At 45.5% G+C, this 19,319-nt stretch overlaps 1 protein-coding gene across 4 annotated transcripts in view; it reads left to right on the top strand.

The window, feature by feature from the left end:
* The first annotated feature begins 17,412 nt into the window (after window positions 1-17,412).
* WRAP73 (WD repeat containing, antisense to TP73) overlaps window positions 17,413-19,319 on the top strand; it is a 1,098,908-nt gene continuing 1,097,001 nt past the window's right edge. For 2 of the 4 annotated variants that reach the window (XM_069610231.1, XM_069610232.1), the window contains exon 1: window positions 17,413-17,610. In XM_069610231.1, coding sequence (XP_069466332.1) covers window positions 17,542-17,610 — 69 coding nt within the window. In that variant the 5' untranslated portion in view covers window positions 17,413-17,541. The remainder of the gene's footprint in view (window positions 17,611-19,319) is intronic. The other 2 variants (XM_069610230.1, XM_069610233.1) reach the window with 2 other exon arrangements.

The following is a 19,319-nucleotide window of genomic DNA, read 5'->3' as shown; positions in this document are numbered from 1 at the left end:
CGACATCTAGTGGTAGCTGCTTAGTATTACAGTTTTTGTTTTCGAAACTCGAAAAGGGGCATCGACAGGGCGTGGCAGTAATACTTTCACTAGTGCGACTTCTACTGTACCCATGGGGCTTCACGCATCGAGGTCCCTCAGATTGTTTTGTTTCTCACATGAGGTTGAATGAAGTGTAGCATGAGTACAGGTGTAGTAAAGCAGATTTATAACAGCTGAAGCCTGGAAACATCTATGCACATTTACTCCACAGGGGAGGAAGGGTGGTGGGCGCATGTGAATATAGGCAGATACAAGCATCAGAAATATGATTACGGTGAGTAATGTATCCCTTATGAGGCTTGTGGAATCTGCTTAGATCACATGCTATGCATAGATTAGCGAGCAGTGTTTGGAGAAGGTGGTGGGTTGTGAGAAGGTACATCGGCGAATAGATGTTTTAGCACCTTTTTTCCCACCTGCAATTCTGCCTTCGAATGTGTGTCAATGCAGTAGTGCTGAGTAAAAGTATGGATAGAGCTCCATGTAGCTGCTTTGCAAATGGCATCTAGCGGGACATTTGCGATAAAGACCAATGTAGTTCCTGTACCCCTAGTAGAGAGAGCTCTTGGCGTAAACGTTTTATTTGACAGAGAGTAGCAGAGCTGTATGCATCTGACTATCCATCTGGAGATGCCATTTTTGGAAACGTGGTCTCCTTTCCTACCGGGAGACATGGCGACAAACAGTTGGTCTGTTTTAGTAAGAGGTCTTGTCTTGTTTATGTAGTAAAGGCCCACCCTCCTTACATCTAGTGTATGGAGGTTTTTCTCAGCTGAGCTTGATGGATTTTGAAAGAAAGCTGGTACTTCATTGGACTGATTGACATGGAACTTAAGAGATGAACTTAGGTGAAAACCTAGGGGGTGTTCTTAATACCAGTTTGTCTTTGTGTATGACAAAGAAAGGGTTTTGCACTGACAAATCTTGTATTTCACGGACACTTCCTGTGGAGGTGATAGCCACCAGAAAAGCTGTGTTGTATGTGAGGTGTATAAGGCCGCATTTATACATAAGGCGGGACCTAGGAGCTTAGCAAGTATTCTGTTTAAGTCACACCCTGGAGGCGGGTTGGAAATGGGAGGGTGGAGTCTTTTTACTCCCTCCATGAATGCCTTCATTTTTATTTAGCATTTTAAAGCGCTCACACAGCCCACGGGCATCGAGACGCTGTTACGGAATTGTTTGTTTTTGAGTTGCGTAAATGTTTTTTTTTGTCTTAGTTGGAATTTATAACGTGCTTGAACACCCAGAGATTTCTAAGCGCTGACCCGGGGATCGAACCTGTGTTGCTTCGTGTCGTCTTGCTTCCAAGGCGCGCACAATGCCGCTGAGCTATCCTCCCGGGACAGGATGTTCCACCAGAACACCTTATTTTGAGAAGTGGTGTACGTGGATAGAGCGGCTAGGTGAACTTTGATTGAGTTCAAAACTAGCTCTTTGTCTAGTAGGTGGAGCATGTAATGAAGAATCTGTGATGGAGTACATTCTATAGGATGTATTTGTTTTGACTGGCACCATATTACAAATCTTTTCCACTTGTTAAAGTGACAATGCCTAGTGTTTGGTTTACATGCCTCTTTGAAAATGTACATACATCTTTGAGGTAGTTTTAAATGTCCAAATTCTATGACTTCAGGAACCAAGCTGACAAGTTCATGGACTGAGGTTGAGGGTGTAACATTACCCCCCATGCTCCGTGACCATGTTGTAGGGGCACGGGAGTTTGATTGGATTTCACACCGCCAGTTTGAGCAGATGTGGAAACCAAGGTTGTCTCGCCCGCATAGGAGCAACTAGGATTAGTGTTAATTGGTCCTTGTGTGTTTTGTTGACTACTTTGCTCATTAGTGGAGTTGGGGGAAAAGCGTAGCAAATTTCCCTGACCAGTTCATCCACAGGGCGTTCCCCTTGGAATTGTGTTGGGGAAACCTGAATGCAAAGTTTGGGCATTGCGTGTTTGTCTTGAGGCAAACAAGTGTAGAAGGGGTACCCCCATAGTGCAAAGGTTTTATTTACAATATCGTTGTCAAGCTGCCACTCGTGCTCTTCTGGTAGAGGATCTCTGCTTAGTGAGTCTGCCAGAGAATTGAGTTCCCCTGGAACATTTTGGACATGCCCCGCTTGAGTGCCCACTTCCAAATTTGTTGTGCTAACCTGGTCAAACTTGGAGAGTGTGTGCCCCCCTACTTGTTTATGTAAAAAATGGCGGTGGTGCTGTCCGTGAGGACTTGAACTCTGGTCTGACAGCTGCATTTGGAAAGCTAGGGCTTTGAGCACTGCTAGTAGTTCCAAAGGATTTATGTGGTTCTGTGATCTGCGTTCACAGGCTTTGCGCTTTGTAGTGAAGGTAATAAGCTCCCCACCCGGTGAGCGATAAATCTGAAGTGACAACTGCCTGCACTGAAGGATTGTGAAAAGGTTTTTCCCTTTATCATGTTCGCCTTTGTCCACCAGCGTAGAGTGTGTACTAGGGTTAGCGAAAATACCACTAGATCGTCCCACTGACCACTTGCCTGAGACCACTGTTTCGATAGCCATTCTTGCATTGGACACGTGCACAGTCGTACATGTGAGAGCAGGTAAATGCATGATGCCATCATCCTGAGCAAGTGCATTGCATTACGTACGGTTATTTGGCGACCAGCTAGATACTGAGGTACTTGCAGTAGTATGTTTTGCACTCTTTCGTTTGATGGAAAGACTAGACCCTCTTCTGTTTTTATGACAGCTCCTAAGAACTGTTTGGTCTTGTTTGGAACAAGACTTGATTTCTTCTCGTTGATTGTGAACCCCAATTTGAACAAAAGATTGGTTGTTCTCTGGGTTTGCTTGCAAATTTGGGGGGATTCCCTTGTTATCAGCCAGTCATCCAGATAAGGGTACACTGGGATTGATTCCATGCGTAGGTGTGCTGCCACTACCGCTAGTGCCTTGGTAAATACCCTTGGAGCTGAGGCTATGCCAAAGGATAGTACCTTGAACGGGTAGTGTAGGTTCGCTATTTTGAAACACAAGAACCTTCTGTGCACTGGGAACATTGAAATATGAACGTATGCATCTTTCATATCCAAGGCTGCCCTGTAGTCCCCCTGCTTCAGCAGTGGGATTACCTCCTGTAGCGTTGTCATGCCAACTTTTTGTGGATTGACATAGGTGTTTGTCGGGTGCAGGTCTAGGACAGGGCGCATCATTAGGTCTTTCTTTGGCACAAGGAAGTACATTGAATACATTCCCTTGCTTACCTAGTTTGCTGGGATGATTTCTATGGCATCCTTTAAAATCAGCACCTTCACCTCTTCCAACAGCATACTTTGTTCTTCCTGGGAGGTGTGCCTTTGTCTTGGTGGGTGGTGGCATGGTTGTTGGATCAGCTCTATACAATAACCGCCTGCCACAGTGGAACATACCCACTTGTCTGAAGTGATCACCTACCATGCGTGGGTAAAGTGTGAAATACAGCCTCCTACCGGAGTGACATGGGAGGGGACCTGTAGAGGGTGGTCATTGTTTGGGGGGCAGGAGAGTTGAGCCCCCCTCTAGAGGATGAAGGTCTGCCCCTACTTCGAGACCTTCTTTGGCCTCTTTGACCCCCCTCTTGTGAGGATTGTCTCTGTGACGAACCCCAGGAAGAATTTTGGCCACTTTGTCGCCCGTTGAGAGTTTAGGCACCTTATGAATGCCATATCATAAGGCAACCACCCCTTAACACAATGCAAACCATTGCACACAAATTCCCGATATTGCATAAAGACTCAACAACATTCCACCTTATCTACTTATCACCTCACAGGTGTAGTATGTTCTGAGATGTGATCACAGCCTTAATCTTGACAGTCTCAACCTTGCATAAAAATAACGTCTTTCTTGCATACCCACCCAACCAAGTGTGAAGCCCTCTTTTCCATAGCTGAATTGGATGGCCAACCTTAAAATGTGCTCTCCCTAGACTTAATCCTCTCCTCCACATTCCTCCTAAACTGTGCTGACCCATCGGCCACGAGTGGCCGGATCACACGGCCATACCCTGATCCCCATCTCACATAGCAGCCCATAAGGGCCAGGATAAATGTCCTTTGCTTGCATAACGAACATTCAGATCCTTACAGGTACACACAATGGAAGAAAGATTCTCTAACTTCCCTTCCTTGGAGAAGGTTTTCTCCCTTATGGACTACTTTTGCCAAACCTGATAGCTGTTATTCCAGACCTACACTTCAATCAAATGAAGACAGGCCAGGACAAAAACCCTCTATCTCTTGGTAGAATGAAGAATTCCACAGTGGCAAATGTGCAATTAGGACATTAAAGAAACAGTGAGTGGGGCAATACAAACAAACCATAAGCCCTCCTAGCAATCAAGTCCTTATGATTCAAACACTAAACCCTCATAACTGAAGCCACAGATGCTCATTACACCAACACCACTACAACAGCCCCTAACAGGAGCAAAACCATCTGAGCAGCTGTCAAGTAATGCTCCAAACTCCACACAAGACCCAGTGGTACCAGATTCACAAGAAAAATGTCAGGCTATCAATGACTTCTTCATCAAAAAAGTAAACACCATCAGGATACGCATTGAGTCATCTCATTAATTAGAATCCCTCCTCATCCCCTGGGATCCATACAACCCTGGACAGATCTCTCCCTCCTATCACCTGAGGACCTTTCTAAAACATTAATTTCGCTCAACTCCACTGCCTACCAGGATTGCATTATCCAGGCAAACATCCTCAAACTGTGTGATAAGGCCAGTAATTTGGCCTTGCCCACAGGGTGACCCTTTTTAGCTGTAGACGGGAGGCCTACCAGGGAGGGAGTCAATACTGCCAGAGGTGGACAGTAGCAGCAGAGAGGTCCCCAGTTCCTGTTCTCTCCCCTAGTGCCAGAATGTTTGCTGGCAGGTGCATATCTTGAGTTTTATGTTGTAAAAGAGATACTTGTAAGTTCCTGTCTATTATTATTTTTTTTTTACCTGCACCGGAGGTCACAACTCAGCCCTAACAGAAGAGAAAACAGCACTGCCACTAGAACAATATGGAGCCAGAAATGCGGGAAACGCTGTAGATGGAGTGTGACAGGTACCGCCAAGCTATGCAGCCACACAGAAGGTCTTGCAGATCAGCCAGAGCGGGTCCCACAGGCACCCTTAACTCCCATGGACCACGACCACCAGAGAACACAGAAGGGACACAAATCCAAGGATTGAAATTAGGATTGGATAAGCATGAGCTAAAAGCAGTTCCTGGTAATCAAGCATTAAACAGTGTGAAGGAGCTACCACTGGGGAACGTGGAGCTAATGCATCATTTCTGCAAACTGAACTTCCACAAAAGATGCAAACTTAACATTTTGGACATTATTTATTACCTGTTATGCTTTAAGTGTCATATAGATGTATCCTAATTCTCATTTATCAATTGTCCCAAACGCAAAAAATGAATGTCACATGGGTATTTTTTTCAGCAAGCATGAGTTGGCTTGGGAAGCCAAAAGAAGCTCCTGTAGCTGTTGGTGTCAAGCTAACCATGCTCTTCTAGGCTACAAGCAGAAGCCAAATAGCTCCCAGCTCCCCTCAATTTCCAACCCTGCAAATCCACCCTGCCAAGAGATACTTACCTGTGAACCCCACTGCAGGGGAACTGGAATATGAACTGAGACTGAACTGTGTGACTAATACAGGATAGTCATGCCTTCTCCCCCAGGGGGAACCATCCCCTTTAAGGCTGGGGAGGGGAGCCTGCTTAGCCAAACCCTCCCCAGGGTTTTGGGCAAATGGGACCTCGCTGGGAGTGACTCCCACTTTGGGGACAAGGACTCCCAGGATAGGATGAGAGCCCCAATAAAATCTGTACTCGCCACCTATATGGGGACCACCTAAATTAGAGAGGCGTTAAGACTTTTTTCACTGCCAAACCCTCCTCAAAATCAATCTATATTAATCAGAAGCACGTTACCACTTATAATTTGTGAAAACCTGTTTGTTTCACTTACTCCACCGTTGACTTGACTTCTGTATTGGATTCATAAAATACTGACATTTCTTCGATCTCTTTGGCTTCAGGTAAGGCTGGATCTCGCCTGAACTCCACAGTCAAAGAGGAAAGACACACACCTTTTGTTTCGAATGACGTACATAAAACCAAGAGGAACTTGGTTTTACAGCCGGTGAGGGGCTTAGCATGGGACAAAGCAGTAAAGGCTCCATCCAGCAGTCAACAAAGGTTGCTGCGCCAGTGGTCCCCTTGTACCGCTCTCCTTGAATATGTATTACCCGCCTCCTACATCTTTTTGGCCAGAGGTGCTGTGTGCGCTGCATAGCTTGACAATGGCAGTTGGACTTGGCAGTTCCTTTGGGCCTCGCCTACCAGTGATTTCTTCTTTTACCCTTTGTGTATGATCAAAACTGCGCGTCATTGAATGGGCCCTTCAAGTCCCCTTCCTTGTGTGTCCACATCTCTCCGAGAAGCTGAGAACCTGCGGCTTTCCTGATTGCTGTTGCGCCTAATAATCCAAGTTCATGTACCAGCTTCACAGTGAAACTAAATTGTGAGATTGCTCTCTATTCCCTGTGTCCATTTCTTGGCGCTGCTTGTCTCCCCAGGGCACATTCACAGTTTTGCATCCAGATTCGTGCTACTGGAATGCGCAGGATGGATCTTACATAAAAGGCAATTTATGTTTATTTCCAATTGATAGTTAAGTTGCACCAACTTCAATGTAGTATAGGTGAATCTTTATTCTTGATCGCTCTGTAGATCGTCTTTGGTGAGACCATGTGGTTCGTTGTCCCATGGTCAGGGAGTTTGCTTTATTGTTAGTGGTTTGATTTACTGTTCTGCGGGTGGGGCTTTAGTCAGAGACCTAACTTTTTTTCGTTATGTTGCATGCACACTTGAAAAGTGCTAAACCATGAACTGGGTTCGAGTAGAGCGCATTGTGACTACCACATATATTGACTGAGAAATTGAAACTTGCGTCGTCAAGAGAATTAATTTAACAATGGGGCTGTAATACTGGCTGAGGCTAGATCTGTAGTTTGTGTTGATAGTGTGAGGGGTTTCAAGTGGCTTGGTAAGCCCATTTGCGTGACCGCACAAGAAGTCACTAACACAACAGGTGTATTTGGGAAGCACATGTGCACTCTGGGGTGACTTGGTACTAAATAATCATTATTGTTGCCCAACTCAATGGTCCTCGTTTCTTCAATATTGAAAGGGTGAAGGGCTGAGTTGACCTGCTATGAGTCGAAGCAGCGACAATGCGGTCCAACAGATCCCTATATTGGGTGCATTATTCCACTGAGATGCAGACTAGGCTACGGTAGCAGGTAGGTGATAGTTTGCTTGGAACCTGGACGAGTTTATGCAATTGAGAATGCAGGGCATTGCATTAAACAAGTACACTGTCACCTGGTCACCCTGCATGTCCAGTTGCCCTTGCACTGCCTCCGGCTACCCAGCACTTAAGGGTCTTTATTTGAAACTCTACAGTGCCTTCTCTATGCACTTATGAGCCACCTGCTGGCTGCACTTGTGAGTTAACTGCACTTCCCCCTTCCCCTCCCAACTGGCACTTCTCCCCTTTCATCTTCCCCGCACTTGCGCGATCTGAATGACAAGTCCTAGTAAGATGGTATTTTGTCCTCCCTTTGTTTCACCCTCCTTGTCGTGCCTAGAAACACTGTGTACAGGTGCATTATAAATGCCACATCATATCATATCGAAGAGGGAGAATCATACAGAGGTGAGCCTCTGGCGGAAAGGCGCCCTGAATGGATGTATCCATGCTGTACTGCAGAGCCAACGGTAGCGTGTAGAGCAAACAAGTCGCTCACCAGACGCCAGAAGGCTGGAGTCTTGTCCGACCGAGAAGCTAAGGTTGGAGGAGAGATGGAGATGCAACAGTTGACAGTCTCATCTGGTTGCGCGACCACATGCAAGCCGTTGTGGGTAAGGGGCCCATTAACCAATGCTGAGACCAGAGTCCAGTAGAGAGCCCGGAACGCAGGGAAGTATATTAGCTGCAGAGCGAAGCAACAGAAGGGAAGAAAATGCTCCTAAAGTGGGGATAGGTGAACAGAAATATTCAAGGCTGCAAGAGCTACAAGGTTTATGGGAGCCTGGAAAACCTGAGTGGGCAGAAGTGCTATCAGTTCCATGTGATAATATCCCGGCAAAAATGTCGCTATACAAGAATGGCAGCTTTTTTTGTGGTGATATTACCCCATAGCACCTGCGCGGGACACCCCCGCAACCTCCATATTTCTTTAAAGGGCGCAGCGGACACGCCCGTTCCCATTTACCACATAAATTATCCCCATAAATAATGTTACCTATACCATTTCCCGGCGACTATATGTATGATGACATTATTCATGCAGATAATATTATCCGCTACCGCCCTATCGAGGCCCTGCTAACGCAAGCCTGAGAGGGTCAGACGGTTTCGGAGAATCATAAGAAACTGAGAGATTTTCGAGACTGAGAAAGCTGCACAGGTTACAGGAACCACACAAATCCCAACAGAGATACAACAAGCCTATCAGAGGTCCATAGGTCTTTGGAGAGTTGTGAGAAATTGAGAGGCAGTCCAAACTGGAAAAGAGAGAACCTGGAGGCTCAGAAACTATCGTATGAAGAAAACCTTTCTCCCTGGGAAGAGGGAACCGTATGAAAGACTTGGCATAACAGAACCTACAGAGAGGTTGTGAAATGTGTTGTGAGAGATTGGCAAACTTTTAAAACCTAATTAGATTAAGAAAACCTTTTCTTCCTGGAGAGAGAGAAGCATATGGATTTGAGATTTGGAGTGCAGAATCTGCAGAAAGGTTGTGAACTGAGTTATGAGAAACTGACACACTTTTAAAACCTCTTTGGGCAAGAAATCCAAGCGAATGGGCCAGGCAGAAGCACAAAGATAAAGGCCATTTTCCGGCCTCCTTTCTATTTTGTTATTTTTCTTCTAAGTGGCAGGGACTACTTAGCTAATAGGACTTGCACTAAGGAGTATTTATTTGGACTTTGTCAAGCACCCTTTCTTTTTAGTTTGTCAGGCAGGGAACTTCCCTCATAGCAGTAGGATTGGATAGGCGTTTTCTTTTTTAATATAACATCTTAAAAATGGCACATCTTAATCAGATTCCTTCTTCTGGTTTGTCACAACTGCCTACTCAGCTATTGCTGGTACATGTCGGATCCGCACAGAGAAGTGGACGGTCTATGAAGACTTTCAAGGAGTGAAAGAAGGGTGCTTGAGTAGCTGGTGGAAGGAGAGTAGTAGTGCAAGGGGAGTAGTAGAGGGGAGCACAGTAAAAGTATGGAGATGGAAAGGGTGACAAGAACTAGGAGGAGTGAAACATCGGGACAGAAGAATGTGGGAGAAGTAAAGTAGAGTGGTGTGGTAGGAACAGTAAAAGGTAAGAGGTAAACATGGGTGCGAGTGAACCATCCCAAATCCAACAAGGCCCTATCCCAATTTATAATAGAAGCACTAACCACTGGATAGAGTAGGGACAGTTAAGAAGTCCCTTGGAGAGATCAGACTGCCACCCTCTTAGCATACAATCTGCAGTAAGCTATACAAGATAAGCTTCTAGACAGTATGAGTCAACATTCGCCAGCACCAACCAGGGGTTACGGATGCCTGGGTTAGGAGGGGAGGTTTAAAAATAGACAAAAGCAAAAGAGAAAGCCTTTGGCCCCACAAAGGAAAACAAATAAAACCCCTTGAACTGTCTCTATGTCTCGGAGTGATTTTTGTGCAATCCACGACAGCGGTCCGACTATGACTGCCCTTCTCAGGATAGCCAACTCCTCTCTTAGCGAACACACTTTTCAAGACAGACTACAGTCAGAGCTCATTCTCTTGAAAAAAACACATCCTCGACCCAAAGGATCAGACAAACTACTGTCCTATCAGTAGGCTCCCTTTTATCAGAAAGATCAATGACAAGGTGATTGCCAATATATTTGCCAAAATTCGCCAACTCTGCCTTCTTCGGGATTATCAATCTGGCTTCCGCCCCAAACTTGGCAAGGAGACAGCCGTAATTGAGGTGGTTCATGAGACCTTGCAAATTATCGATAAAGGTAATGTATGCCTATTAATACTCATCAACATGATTCTACCAAGAAACACTACCATCCCTCTTTAGTCACAGAATGGGCTTTGCATGCACAGCGGTTGTCCTCATACCGATCTAGGAGACACCAGGCTATCCAAATGGGTTCTCTAAGGTGGACATGCTGCCAAGTCACCAGGGGTGTGCCTCAGAACTGCATCCTCTCTCCGGTCTCATTCAGTTGTGAGGAAGGCATGGTATCAACAATAGACACAGACACCACAGATGCAATTTTAGAAAACCTTTCTTCTATAGTTTACTGGGGTTGGTGAAATTTATAACTGGGCCTAACTCTAAACTGGGATTAATCTCGACCATAAAATAAACAACAGACGAGCCCAAGTCAGTCTAGTCAAAATAAAAAGGCCTATACTAAGAAAAAGGAACCTTGCCCTCCTTCTCAATTGACAAATGTGTAAAGGGAACACAAAATGGAAAAATAGTGTCTTATCAGAAATGCCAGAATGGCTTAGGTAACAACTCCCTTCCCCATGTTCAGAAGCACAGGGTCTCAAGTGTTTCTTAAAAAGGATAGGTGGATGGCACAGTTCTGTGACTCTTGCACACTCTGGCTTGCTGTACAATTCAACAGTTCAGACTTGTGCTTCAAGCTTTGATAGTTCATCAATTCTTTAGGCGTTGTCTGCCTTTCCACAAATACACAGTTATTATCTGGGCTTTCACTTTGCCACTTATTCAACACAGGCTTCCCTCCGCCGGGCTCAAGCCTGCCCCTCTTTTCACATTCAACTCTTTACTTCATCACATTTCAGCACAGGCTTCCCTCCGCCAGGCTCGAGCCTATCTTTCTCTTAGTGGGGGTTCCCTACCCCATGTTCTTGCCTTCACACTTAACTTTCACTCTATCACAGTTCAGCACAGGCTACCCTCTGCCGGGCTCGAGCCTGTCTTTCTTTTTTACTGACAAAGACTTTCGAAACTTACGTAGACCTCTGCATGACCACTTCGACCTCCTTTTAAACAATTTGACAATCAACAATCTTCCCAACACCAATGCTCTTTGGTACTTGTAGTTTTACTTTTGCCCTCTTTTAAAGTTCACACACAACACCAATGCCACTTGGTACGTGTAGTTTTACTTTTGCCCTCTTGGCATCTTTCAAAGTTCACGTCCTCTTTACTTTTGCCCTCTTGGCATCTTTTAAAGTTAATTTGCCTTCTTGGCATCTTTCAAAGTTCATTTAAATAGCTCTTTACTCAATCAACCACCCAGGGTAGCATGCCACCTGGATGAACTTTGAAGGTTTCTCTTTTCTGCTCACTAGATTTCAGTCGTGGAACGCTTATGGTTTCCCGAAAGGATGGAATTTTCACCTGGCTCTCTCTCATTCTCTGCAGCAGCCAATCAGCCTGTTTGGCCTTCCAACTTCCATAGCCTGGTTCCCATCAGCCTTCTTGCATCCAGCATCGCTCAGAGTGTACTTGTGCGAACCACCTTTTATCCTTACAAGGAGTGTTAACAAGTGGCAGGTGTGTGTGATTTGTATTACATGCCTGACTCTGCCTGATCTCATTAGAGGAACAGAGGCATTCCAAGTCAGTAGAGGTAATCCTCCTGGCCTCATTCCCCATCACCCCCAGCTCAGTAGTGTTTTCAATGTGAAGTGGGGAGGAATTATGGGCGTTGTAGTTTCCCATAAAATAAGCTGGGATAGGGGTTAGATGGGTTAAGGAAAAGGGGGAAACCATGTCTCACCATTAGGTGCTTCACCTCCCTCCCCGAGGACCCCCTACCCAAGTGATTCTCCCTTGCTTGTCCACCCCTAGTGTCGGGATCCAAAAGTGGCTTTTCCCTGGCCACCTGAGTATGGGATCCTCGGGGACTAGACTGTGAAACAGCCTCTAGTTTTTGACACAGTCCATACATTGAACCCCTCAACACACTCCCAACTGACAAACATCAGAATACACCAATATGCAGACGACACTCAGCAATACCAAAGAGTTATCAGGAGTTTCCCAGGACATTGCCCACCTCTGTGCAGGCCTTACTGCCATTCAAAACGGATGTGAAGATCCTACTTGAAACTTAAACCTACCAAGACATAATTAGCTCTCCTAGGCTGTCACTCAAAGGTGGCTAGATGGCATGCACTTGGGCAGATTTACCCTGCAACTAACTAATTTAGCTAAAATCTCTCAGATTGATTGTGGAAATGAAAGTATCCTTTCAACAACACATAGCTAAAAAAAAGGCCAAAACAGATGGCATCAAATCCCCCTACTGCCCCAGGACTTCCGAGTGGAAGGGTAGAGTCTGGAGATAAAAATGATCACTTGGATGGGGGAAATGCCCTACTAGTAGGGCACCCAGCCATGTAGCTAGCCCCCTCCTTAAGGAGACACACCACACAGTGGGTCCCCTCAATACCATTGAATGCAAATTCGACCCTACATTTCCTCTACTATATCCTACATTGCCTCTAATATATCCGATCTAACTGGACACCCTTACCATCTAGGTGTCTGTTAAAAGATGCCTGCATCACCTACAAGGCTACCTCAGCAAGCACACCACCTTGCCTGCCGGCTAAGTTAAACACTTCTGGCAGGCGCGCAATGGACATTCAAAACACACCCAGATAAACACACCCAAATTTGACTTTCTTAAACACACCCAAATTTGACTTTCAAAACACACCCAGATAAACATACCCAAATTTGACTTTCTAAAAACACACCCAAATTTGACTTTTCAAAACACACCCAGATAAACACACCCAAATTTGACTTTCTAAAACACACCCAAATTGGACTTTCAAATCACACCCAGATAAACACATCCAAATATGACTTTCTTAAACACATCCAAATATGACTTTCTTAAACACACCCACATTTCACTTTCAAAAACAGACCCAAATTTGACTTTTTAAAACACAACCAAATTTGACTTTCTAAAACACACCCAGAAAAACACACCCAAATTTGACTTTCTAAAAACACACCCAAATTAGACTTTCAAAACACACCCAGATAAACACACCCAAATTTGACTTTCAAAAAACACACCAAAATTTGACTTTCAAAACACACCCAAATTTGACTTTCTAAAACACACCCAGATAAACATACCCAAATTTGACTTTCTAAAAACACACAAAAATTTGACTTTCAAAAAACACCCAAATTTGACTTTCTAAAACAGACCCAAATTTGACTTTCTAAAACACACTCAAGTTTGAGTATCAAAGGCAAAAGCTAAGGTACCAAAGGTATATGAAATGAGGTATGAGTTAGTGGTGAGTGCTGAAGCGAGAGCATTAGAGAGCAGTAACATGGAAACCAGTTGTAAAAGGCAGAGGGGAAAGTGAATGTCAGTGAAGGGAAAAGAAAGGGTAAAAGAAACAGGGAAACTAAACTCATCGAGAGGGAAGTATGAGAGTCATGGTAGTCCAGTTCCAATTTTCTGAGTGAGCTGGCAGCCCCAGGGAGGGTCAAATTGCGGTAGTAGAATCATGTAGCATCATGGCAGCGGACAGGGAAGCAGACAGGGGCCTTAAAAGTGGGCCTTTGGTGAGGGAGGCGGCTAAAGCCTGCTGGTCCCCAGTTGGCTAGGAGATCTCAACTGCCAGCCAATGGCACACCAGGACAGAGGGATGCAGCACACTGCCCCTGCCTCAGGGGAAGCATGACCGGAGCGGCCATCTTGGAGGCACGTGGTGTAGCAAATGGGCAGGCAAGAGAAAGCTGCTAACTCCAAAACACACACAATAGCAGGAAGATCGTAGGTAGAACTGAACTGAGGGCAAGTGTGATGGCCGTGCGCAGAAAATTCAAGAATTTGCAAACGAAAATGAAGCGCTCCAAAAACGTTCATATTTTGCTCCAAAATGCCTGAATAGTTCCTAGGAGGTGTCATGGCGTTGTGCAATGAACCCATCTCCAGTCAGAGCCTGCCGCTGCAGCTGCTACCAAGAGTGGACCAGTACTGTTGAAGTAAGCTGTGAGATGACGAACTTCACGCTCCGTAGTGAAGGACAGGATAAGGGAGCAGTGGAACATGGAGAGGGGGCCGGCTAAGCCGGACGGTCCCCAGTGGGCTAGGAGATCTCAACTGCCAGTCAATGGCACACCAGGACAAACGGATGCAGCACACTGCCTCAGGCGAAGCATGCGTCGGAGAGGCCATCTTGGAGGCACCACATGGTGTAGCAAATGGGCTTGCAAGAGAAAGCTGCCAACTCCAAAACACACACAGTAGCAGGAAGCTCATAGGTATAACAGAACGGAGGGTAAGCACGATGGCCGTGCGCGGCAAATTCAAAAATGTGCGAACGAAAATGAAGCGCTCCAAAAATTTTCACATTTCGCTCCAAAATGCCTCAATAGTCCCCAGGAGGTGTCATGGCGTTGTGCAATGCACCAACCTCCAGTCAGAGTCTGCCGCTGCAGCTGCTCGCCAAGAGTGGACCAGTACTGTTGAAGTTAACTGTGAGATGACGAATCTCGTGCTCTGTAGTAATGGATAGGATAAGGGAGCAGTGGAACATGGAGAGGGGGCCGGCTAAACCTGCAAGTCCCCAATTGTCTAGGAGATCTCAACTGCCAGCCAATGGCACACCAGGACATAGGGATGCAGCGTGTCTCTGTCCTAGCCACCTCAACTAAAGTCTCTTCTGCCACCTCAACTAAGTTCCTGGTCCCTCTGGAAGGTCCCATCCATGCCCTTTTTACAAACCTGAATCCAGACCTACGTGACAAGAGCACATTCTGCTCCCTGATTCTAAACAGCCCAAGCTATTTGCTTTTCAAAGTCTCATTACTTCTCGCCAAAGTGCCACCCAACCCCTCTGTCACGGCCCACACCTGTCCCACTTATAAAACACCTTACAAAACAAATCCATAATTTATATGCAAAGGTCCAATCCGACCTTCACTCCGCAAAGCCCCATCCAAAATCATTATGACAAGGTCCAATGCAGGTGCTCTCTCAACAAAACACCATCTGAAACGGTTCTGCAAAGATCCAAAAGTACTGCCTTCTCTACAGGTTCCATCCAAATCACCTCTAACAAAGTACAATCCTTATATATTCTTTACAAAGCACCATCGAAAAGAAATGAAAAGATCCAATTCTGCCCCCTTATATTGCACCTTCCATAACATCTCTAACATGTAGACCCCTCTCCTACAAACCTCTATCCAGCTACCCTTCCTCAAATCCGACTCTGGCACCCTGCCACCTTCCGTACAAAGTTGCTGCCCCGTTGTTGAGAGGTAGTTAGCATTCAGATCCTCCTTTATAAACACCATGTGCCCCATTTACAAAGCCTCACACAGATGCTACACATTCACATTTCAACTTACAAACCTGTTCCTAGTCATGTGGAGAGTGCTCTTCACAGAACCAGACCCATAACGTAACATGGTTTACCACAATTCGCCTCACTCTACAAATCTGTAAGAAATCTCCTCCTCTTTACAGGAAAAATCCACCACTCTGTACAGGACCGGAAAGAAATCTATGCCAAAACATGTCCCTCTCTCTGCACAGGACAAGTAACATCCCTCCAATACTTCTGCTGCACAGGACAAACCTAAAAAATAAAAAAGACTTTGTGCAGGGAAATCTCATCCCTCTCTCTGCATAGAGTGAATACCCAATGTTGTTTTTTGTAAAGTACACCTGTGCCCTGGTCAAATACCTAAATAGCCCTTGCTGTCCAAGACAACAAATCCCATACCTCCCTGCTCTCTGTACAGGACATATACCTAAGTGTGCACTCTACGCACAGGACAAATACCCAAATTGTCCACTGCAAATGGCTAAATACAACCTCTGCACAGGACAAATTGCTCCTTTATACTGGAGCACATGTAGTCTGCCATTATTCACAACCCAAATGTGTCCCTCTGCGCAGGATAAATGCTGAAGTACGTCTGTGTTCATCAGCTCTCGACCACAATGCTGTCTCAGGGTCCTGCCTTCCTGGTTGTGCTATGATGACATGTGCTTAACTGAAGGGCGCTGCAATGTTCAAATATGCCCAATGCACAAAACATCCCCCCCTGTGCTGCTCATAAGAGATCCACAAACTAACACCCTCCCATGAGCAGGCCAAATCTCCCCTCTGTTAGTGTGACCAGACGTCACCATTTTGCCAGGACAAACTCAGAATTGGGACCTCTAGCTACTCTGTCCTGAAAGATTTGTTTTAATTAAAAACCTTGTCCCGGTATTAGGGAAAGTGAAGGTGACCAGTGACAGTTCCATCACGGAATGATTAAGTACTGATAGTGCACAACGCTTATAAATCAAACAAGCATTGGAATACTTTACATATTTTCCCATATCAAATTAACCATATCTCTGACATCGCAGGTTGGGCTAAAAAAAAAAACTTTGAGGTACCTAGGTACCCAATCACACGCATTACCTGATTGTGCCACGAAGGCTGGTTACCAAACAAATACATAGGAAAGCCTGTAATAATAACTGGAGCAATCACAGCAAAAGCTCCTTTATTAATTACATACTTACATTCTAAATCTGCACATTTTATATGTAGGAGAGCAGTCCAGTCCTAGAAATACTGCATGATGGGGTATTTTCAGTGTCGACCTTGGTAGTCCTTTTATGTTTGTGGCCATCCCCTTTTTTATCTTGAAAATCTGCTCACTGTTCCCACTGCATGAGAAAACAATCCAAAAAATAACTATACGCCTATCTGTAAACTGTTATGCTAGAAATTCGTACTCAAATTAGTCCATCTGCACAGGATAGTCAAGTATCTGCACAGAACCGATCTCCCTTCTGTTGCACATATTAAGTGCCCAAACTACCTCTCTCCTGTGGGCAGGACAAAAAAAGCCTCCCCACAGAAAACTTTTAAAAATGACTACGCGCATTAATATAAACTGGTATACTGGAAATTCGCCTGGGAACAAAGGAATGCCAATGCTCAGTCCCATTGCACAAAAACACTATCTTGCACATAACGAATCAACGAAATATCCCCTCCTCCGTGCACGCCAAATCGACCTGTACCAATAAAATAACAACCGAGTATGTGATAGCTTTAACTTACTGTAGAGCAAAGTCGCTTGATAAAGGAGAAATGACGATGTTCATGAGCTCTCGCGACTGTGTTATGAGAAGCTCGACCATCCCTCCTTGGCCACGAGGCCGCCAGCCTTCCCGCTCGTGCCACGCCTTACAAAGACCACACGGTGATGACGTGCCCAACCTAAGACACGTGACTCTCCAGACACGTCCGAACGTGCAGCCCACGTGATGATCAGAAGTTAGAGCGTTGCTAAGGTCCGTTTCCCGGATGGGAACTAAACAGTAACGGTGAACCACCGCACTAGGAGTGGCGGCTGTTTTGAAATCCCCGAGAGTGAACAGAGCTATGAATTTCTCCGAGCTCTTCAAGCTTTCAGGGCAGCTGGGAAGTTTCTCCCCCGACGGCAAATACTTGGTGAGCGCGGCGTACATCATGCAACCTGTAGAGTATGTGTCAGTCACCTGAGAGAAGGATGGGGGTAGCTAAGCACCCGAGAGAAAACGTGGAGCAGACAACATAGTGGAGCTGGAGCAGTGCATCCCTAATATGGAGGGGGGAAATGTTTTAGGAAGGGACAGCACTCTGGGTGTGGATAGATGGGAGCGAAGAGCCACACAACTGGACTGCGAAGGGGGACTCAATATTCAGGAGAGATTAGATGGAGGTGACCTTTTGCGTACCCCAGGGTGGGTGACGGACAATTATGTTTTGGGTGTTTCGGAGCCCATTGAAGTGTAGGGCTTAGTGGGTGAATTAAGTGGTTACATGGTGGACGACACCTGCCAAACGTGTGAGTTGCGAGATCTGCAGTGGTGGAAATGGAAAAAAATGTGGAGGGGGATCACACGGGGCAGAGTTGGAGCAGGGGTCGGAGTTCATGGGGGTCAGCGCTGACAGTTGAACTTGATGAAAGAAAGGAAATGTTTAAAAATGGCGCAGTTTCTTTTATTGCTTGAAAAGTACACAAACCATAGTAAGCGTACCTTTTTATTATGGTTTTTTGTACTTTTCACGGTATCACAGCATGCACCATCTGTGTCAAAATGCATTTTGACAACCTAAGCTACAAATAACAGAATTAATTTACGAAAGGCAATGATCACCGTGCCGCGAAGCTGGGGGCTCGGTGATAATTGCGTTTTCCAAATGGATTCTGCTTCCTGTGCAGTCACAGGTATACCTGCATACATTTGAAAATCAAAATTCCTGAGATTTATGTCCCGCCCATAGTCACACAAAACTCCGCCCATTTTCACATGACCCCGCCCCCATGTCAAAAAGGTAAACACTGTTGTAATGTGATGTGACGTCAGAAATTTGCAGTTCAAATTGAAATATGCACATTTCATTAAATTGCCTTGTCACAACCACCCACATTCCATAGGACAAAAGGCATTCGCCTTCCATAAAATCAACACGTTAAAATGTGCACATGTAAACTCCAAGAACCATGAATTTTGCAGTACCGAAAATTGGACATTTCACCTTAGTTGTTTTTCATCAGGTTATGTAGTGCAGTGATGAGTTATCCAGCCTGATGGCTGTGGTTCAATGGGGCTGAGTCCACCCTAACCTGGGCAAAAAGAACGAAAGCAAAAGAAACGCGCGTTCGCATTGAAAGTCAGCAAAAAAGAATGAAAGGTGAAGCAAAATAAACGCGCATTATTTTGCTTCACCTGCATTCTTTTTGCCAATGTGCTGGAAGAGTTACAATCATTGCTGCAGAGACAAAGCCACACTCAGGCAGGGAGTCTGAGGCGGCGCAGACCTGCAAGCATTAAAAAAATAAAAAAGCAATCAGTGAAAGATGTCCCCCACCAAAATTCCTGAGATTCCAGGATCTTTCCCAGAGACCTGGAGAAATGGTTAAAATTCCTGAGTCTCTGGGAAAAATCCGGAGGTTAGGCAGGTATGGACAGGGTCTTGGACTCTTGGCGAACCCATGGGCTCGCCTTAGTGATGTAATCGCCTCTGTGCGAGCACACTGTGCACACAGGCTCTGCACAGTGCGCTCCCACAGAGCAGCTGAGGTCGGCGAGTCCCCAGGTTGACCAAGCATCTACCTTGGCTCAGGGTTCCTGTTGCTTGTGATATAGGTATGGGGGCAGAGCGCCAATGTGTTC

The sequence above is a fragment of the Ambystoma mexicanum genome, chromosome 8 (assembly GCF_040938575.1).
Source record: "Ambystoma mexicanum isolate Mex_15411 chromosome 8, UKY_AmexF1_1, whole genome shotgun sequence".
NCBI classification, from domain to species: Eukaryota; Metazoa; Chordata; class Amphibia; order Caudata; family Ambystomatidae; genus Ambystoma; species Ambystoma mexicanum.
The sequence above is the reverse complement of the archived record's forward strand: the minus strand, read 5'-3'. Positions and strand labels throughout refer to the sequence as shown.